Below are 6725 nucleotides of genomic sequence, written 5' to 3' on the forward strand. Positions count from 1 at the left end.
AGCTATATATGCAAAACTATATACTGAAAATTCAGAAATTATTGCTAGCAATTGTAAGTGCGATTTTTCTCAATTTCATCATTTTTTTGTGTGCAAAATTTAGAATAATCCTGTTTAGTTCATAAAAAATTTCAATATGCAAGTGTATATTATTGTGATTATAACCCTGTCACTATTTTCACAATAATAAAAACAGCAATAATTTCTGAATTTATAGTAGTTAAATTTTTGACACGTAGTGATTTACTTTCAATTAAGCATGCCAAGACAAAAATCGTAGAACACACAATTATATATTTCTACAATTAAGATTCAAAGAAATACTTGTACCCATAATAACTAAGTCCGTTTTGTGAAATTGCTTCACTCATGCAATTAGAGGATTTTTTTTATGTTTTCTTTTTAGTTATATCACTTCCCATGTGAACAATTATTGTTCCCATGGGAAAACATATTGTTCCCAAGGGAAAAATTATTGTTCCCATGGGAAAAATTATTGTTCCCATGGGAAAAATTATTGTTCCCATGGGAAAAAATATTGTTCCCATGGGAAAAAATATTGTTCCCATGGGAAAAAATATTGTTCCCATGGGAAAAAATATTGTTCCCATGGGAAAAGTATTTTCCCATGGGAAGAAATGGAGTTCCCTTGGGAAGAAAAGTTCCCTTGGGAAATTTAAAGTTTCCCTTGGGAAATTTAGAACTTCCCATGGGAACAAACAATTTACTTATGTTCCCATGGGAACTTTAAAGTTCCTATGGGAACTCTAAACTTCCCATGGGAAAAGTAATTTTTCCCATGGGAACTTTCAATGTTCCCATGGGAAATTCTAATATTCCCATGGGAATTATCAAATTTCCCATGGGAAATGTACTTTTAATCAGCTGCAGTGACAAGAGTGACAACAGTGACAAGTTGGGACATATGGCATTTTTTTAATTTTTCAATAATCTATCACTGGACAAAATTTTTTTTTGATATCTTGTAAACCGACAAAGTCAGATTTGCCGATACCGGAATGGCAAATTTGTCCCGCACAGTGTTTATAATGGTTTACTTTTACAAATTGTGACTTGGAGTGAGAGTTGTCTCATTGGCACTCATACCGCATCTTCTTATATATATTAAAACTGCAATTGGAATTTTCTAGTTTCTTGAGAGAATAATTTCCCGCCAATTTTTCAATCGATTATATCTCAAATACAAGATCGCAGACTTGTCATTTTTTCTCCTTTTTAAGTTTTGATATTTATATACTATCAATGTATTACAGTCTTTTAAACAGCTTGTTATTTTTAAACAGAGGAGGATTGGGCATAAAAGAAAATTATACAATTATAATTGGCAGTCGAAGCTTGATGTATGTCGGAATTTATAATGTCATTTGCAACTCAAGCTTCACTATATGATGGCGATCAGTTTGTATTGAAAAAAAAAATGACAAACAATTGTACAAAAAATAACTGCTTTTGGACAAACGGTATAATATAAGTAGTTTTAACAGAGTACTTTGTATGATTGTATACAATTTTGTTATTGGACAAAGACGTCTTAAGCATGGGTTGTGTTTCATGTGTCACAGTACTGTAAAATTCTCTCTAGTATGCATTTAATTTGTATATTTTATTTGACGTAGTCATCACTTTGAAAATATGTCGATTTATTTCCTAATACTTGGAAATATTCGATGAACGAATTTGATCAAGAAAACTTGTTCAAAAATGGCGAAAATGAAGAGCGCTTGGGAAATCGTTTAAATTCCTATTTTGAATCATACCTCAGAACTTTGTCTTAGAACATTTATATCCGGGTCTTCTTTGAGAGTACTTAATGCCTCTTTGGTTTTCTTCTGACTTATTTGAGCAGTGATATACTTTGTTTTCCCGATCCAAAACTGAAAGAATCAAATGTTCATTTTAGTTTTCAAACAAATAAACAAACAAAAAATAGTTTTAAGAGTTTAGTTTGAATTCTGTCGATTGTTTAGGTGTAACACCACCATTGGTTTTCCCCTATTTGTCTTTATTAAATTTACACTTTTCAAAACATTGTGCAGAATTTATCTTTGTTTCAAATAAAGAAATACTTGTCATGAGTAAAGTTTTAATCTGTCCAGTACTATAGACAAAATTTCACATAACATTTCATTGCATATACAAAAATTACCATCACTGAAAGTTAACCAATCAAAATTTAATGTTCACCCCTTGTATTCCTGTGTACAAGCTTTAGTAACCATGTAACCCCGGGTTTCCTAAATCTTCTATAGATACACCAAATCAAAAAATTATGGTGCTTTGAAACACCCAATGTATGTGTGTATAACTCAGATTTTTGTTTACTGCAATGAAATGTAGGATTAATTTCCTGCAACTGTCAAATTCAAGGGAATACTTTTTTCCGACCCTTTTCCGTATGCAACCGGATGTGACGTACAATGATTTGTTGGTATTGCACCCAAACAACGAATACTTCAAGGATTGTTGTTCAAGAAACCAGCTCAAAATTTAAATTTAGATTTGAAATGTAAAATTAAGTCGTTCATGTTTTTTATGCATATATATGTACAGAAATAAATTCCAATGAACCTTGATAAAAGTTTATAATTAAAATTTGTATTTATTGGGGTTAAATTTGAAATAAATTAGCCAGTTTTAGGTCTAATTTGCATCTGAAAAGTGTATATTGGAAATGAAATTGTCTGATGTAACATGATGCAAGGTAATTAAAATACGTAATAATTTTAAATTCAAATAGCCTAAAATAATATCCTGCATGTTAAAGTTGTATTTCATATTAATTTTGCCTTATTTTATTTTTTCTTTGAAATGTTTATATTTCATTTGAAATCCGCCTATAAAGTTTGCTTTAAAAACATATGTTCTCCTGAAAAAGTATACACATCGAATAGACATATATACTGTTAAAGAAAATTTCACGTAACGAACATTTCTAATTGTGAAAAAGTTTTAAAATTTATAGTAAATAAATATTTTTTCAAATATTATTGAATTTTTCCAAGATAGAGGGCTTATAATTTAAACAATATAAAAGTAATCAAGTACAGATATTAAAGTAGTTTTATTTATTTTGAGGTTATGTGGGTATTTGTTAAAGAGTCAGCAAGGTAACAACACATTCGTAGAGGGTTGCCTCAAAAATGAAGCTATTAATTGGAAGTTGAAATCAATCCTTTTGATCTTTAACTGACACCATCACCAGTCGGTTGACTATTATGGAATATATCGATGCCATCAACGTCGGTAATATAAGATGTAATCTAATTGTTGCCTGAGAACAAAACTTTACATCACACGAGATGATTTCAGCTTTCCAATTGCGAACCTTCTTTTTCTATGTAGTGTGATGATTTTGTATCTTAGGTTAGATCGTTTACCTTAGTTACAGTTCGGTAAAAGCCTTATTTTATACATTAATAAAACATAGAAAAGAATACCATATTTTGCGGGTAAACATTGGGTCAGGCCAGATGTGAAGGAGTGTTCCCGTGGAAACTCTCATTCGAGTAATAAGGCACTTTGAAAAAACACCCCTCCTTCAAAAATGGTACGGCCGCCATTGGGTTCTATAAGCAGGGGCGATTTATTGCTGTTTGTCATTCGTCTAATGCTACGAGGACGATGGCCATGATACGTACGGTACGTGATTTTTACAGTAGGATATTTTAGATCGTTGTCTCTTATACAAGATACTTTTACTTTAAAAGACTGGAGGTGATATCATAAATGTTGAGATTTTATATTAATATATAATGCTGTTATGTTTTACATGAATGTTGACTTGTTTAAAAAAAAGAACAGGTTTGTGTCTGTTAGTTTCCTCTACTATGGAATTGCATTCATGATTGTAATACAACAAAGGACAAGGTTAGTGTTGTTCCTTAAGACTTTTACAACTTGTAGTTTGTCAAGTATATATATATATATATATATATATATTTATTACGAAACTACCCCTTTACAACGGGGGCACTTGCAGGCAGGGTACCTACAAAACGAATGAATAATGTACAATGAAATAAAATACACATAGGACAATATCAAATTTTTTATGTTAAAAATTAATTCTTTTTTTTTTAAAACAAGTCAACATTCATGTAAAACATAACAGCATTATATATTAATATAAAATCTCAACATTTATGATATCATCTCCAGTTTTTTAAACGGTTCGTGTACATTTGTACCTCTTGCTTTATTTTCAAGTGTTGCTATTTTGTAAAAAGGGTATATGCTTTATGTATGCTATTTGAAAAAAAACCTGATTGTTTATTTTTATTCAAATTCGTTTCTTTTTTAACATTTCTCAAACAAACCTCTTGAACTGAATTTTAATGTGCGTATTGTTATGCGTTTACTTTTCTACATTGGCTAGAGGTATAGGGGGAGGGTTGAGATCTCACAAACATGTTTAACCCCGCCGCTTTTTTGCGCCTGTCCCAAGTCAGGAGCCTCTGGCCTTTGTTAGTCTTGTATTATTTTAATTTTAGTTTCTTGTGTACAATTTGGAAATTAGTATGGCGTTCATTATCACTGAACTAGTATACATTTGTTCAGGGGCTAGCTGAAGGACGCCTCCGGTTGCGGGAATTTCTCGCTACATTGAAGACCTGATGGTGACCTTATGCTGTTGTTTTTTTCTATGGTCGGGTTGTTGTCTCTTTGCCACATTCCCCATTTCCATTCTCAATTTTATTTATTACCATTAAAAGGTTGAATCAAGGTTACTTAAACTTTGTCCACTGAATTGTATAAGCACATATTACCTGTCCAATGTATTCATATTGATGATAATTATTATTAAACCATAAACTAGGGTCATCTTCTCTTGTCGTTGTAAAAACTATTCTGTTCGTGAATTCTCCATCTTTTACATCTACTCTTTTGATCCTTTTCGAACCATTTATCTCTTTCTTTTCGTCTTCGATGAAACAACTAACCAGATGATTCAAATGTATCAATATAATTACAAAGTACATTTTCAATACACATATCCGAAATGAAATATACTCAGAATTTAGTTTTGAAATAAACATCCAAAAGCCATCAATCCACGGAATTGTTTAATCCGACACAAGTTCTTGGTCCATGAAATACAATTTATTTATACTTCCTCTTTTTAGAAATAATACACACAACATTTAAATGTATGTAATGGTTGACCGAGTTTCATTTGTATTTTTTTTTTAAAGCTGGGTTTATGTTATTTTATTTTATCTTTTTTCAAATCACACATTCCTTTCGAAAATCAAAATAAACGACAAATGTATCAACAATTATGTTTGTTATGAAGTTAAGGGACGACATCAAAAGATCAATGTAAGATAAAAAAAACTTAATTCAAATAGTTTGGGGGTGGGGGGTTGAACTGCTGATTTTTACATATATCTATATGGGTCAATCAATTTTTCCCAAATTAAGTTAAGAGGGGGTGGGGGGTCAGAGAAAAAACTATGTGAATTAAGTTTGTTTATCCTTCATTGAACTTTTGATGTAGTCCCTAACTGTATTAAAGTTTAGAAAGATTTAAAGTGTGTCTTGTGAAATCGATCCGATTTTATTTTCTTTCATGTAAAAACCGGGTCAGTGACCATAAACGTTATCTGTGAAATCTAGACTGTATATCTATTAAATGGCATTAGGGAACGACCATTTAACTTCAAAGGGGGGGGGGGGGGTGAGGGGTATGGTTTTTTCCTAACAAAATATTATGATTCCCAAATTGATGGAAAAAAAAAATTTGTTCAGAGGACAACAAAATATTCTGAATCCAGATTTTCACCATACCTTATAGTGTTAAATTTTGAACAAATAATTTGATTGATAGCGTTGAAAACTAAATAAAATTGTTCGCGAAAAAAAAATTCTAACTCAGTAAAAAAAAAAAACATATCCCCCTCCCACCCCCAACTTGACGTTTAATAGTTCCTCCTTTAACATAAATAATGTATTATGTGTACCATTTCAGTCACATTTTCTCATTTTCTCCTTGACATTTTTTTTTCTATTAACACCTTCAGAAGAATTATTCTCGCAATTGTCAATATAATAAATTTTATGTGACTGCCACATGTGAAGCACCTGAGATCACCCCCAGTTTTTGGCCATGGTGGGGTTCGTGTTGCTCAGCCTTTAGTTTCTATGTTGTGAGATGTGTATACTGTTAATTGTCTGTTGGTCTTTTTTTCTTTTTTAGCCATGGCGTTGTCAGTTTATTTTCGACTTTGAGTTTGATTCTTCCTTTCGTATCTTTTGCCTCCCTTATACAAGTGAGAGGTTTAGCTAGCTATAAAACCAGGTTTAATCCACCATTTCTACATAATGAAATGCCTGTACCAAGTCAGGAATATGACAGTTGTTATCCATTCGTTTGATGTGTTTGTGCTGTTGATTTTACCATTTGATCAGGGAAGTTCCTTTTGAATTTTCCATGGAGTTCTGTATTTTTGTTATTTCACCTTTTAATACAGACAACAACAGTAGAACAGACTATAGTTTTTACCGTACCAACAATGATTCACTGTGGTCAATTCAGTCCTAACAATTCGCTTGCAAGCAATTATAAACTGTTCATTGGCTATTCATTTAATTCAGTATGGTGTTGATGTGTTCTGGTAAATAATAACTGCTGGATAGTCTGAATATACCAGTACAACAGTGGCGGATCCAGGAATTTTCACAAGTGGGGGCCCACTGACTGACCT

General features: G+C 31.8%; 1 protein-coding gene across 2 annotated transcripts in view; it reads right to left on the reverse strand.

Moving 5' to 3' along the window:
* The window catches only part of LOC139486225 (furin-like protease kpc-1), a 43856-nt gene extending 38699 nt beyond the window's left edge, over positions 1–5157 (reverse strand). Inside the window, exons 1-2 of one of the 2 annotated variants that reach the window (XM_071271014.1) lie at positions 4788–5157; positions 1779–1895 (exon numbers count right to left, since the gene is read on the reverse strand). In XM_071271014.1, coding sequence (XP_071127115.1) covers positions 1779–1895; positions 4788–5057 — 387 coding nt within the window. In that variant the 5' untranslated portion in view covers positions 5058–5157. The remainder of the gene's footprint in view (positions 1–1778; positions 1896–4787) is intronic. The other variant, XM_071271015.1, reaches the window with a different exon arrangement.
* Positions 5158–6725: the final 1568 nt, after the last annotated feature.

The sequence above is a fragment of the Mytilus edulis genome, chromosome 8, assembly GCF_963676685.1.
Source record: "Mytilus edulis chromosome 8, xbMytEdul2.2, whole genome shotgun sequence".
Lineage (NCBI taxonomy): Eukaryota > Metazoa > Mollusca > Bivalvia > Mytilida > Mytilidae > Mytilus > Mytilus edulis.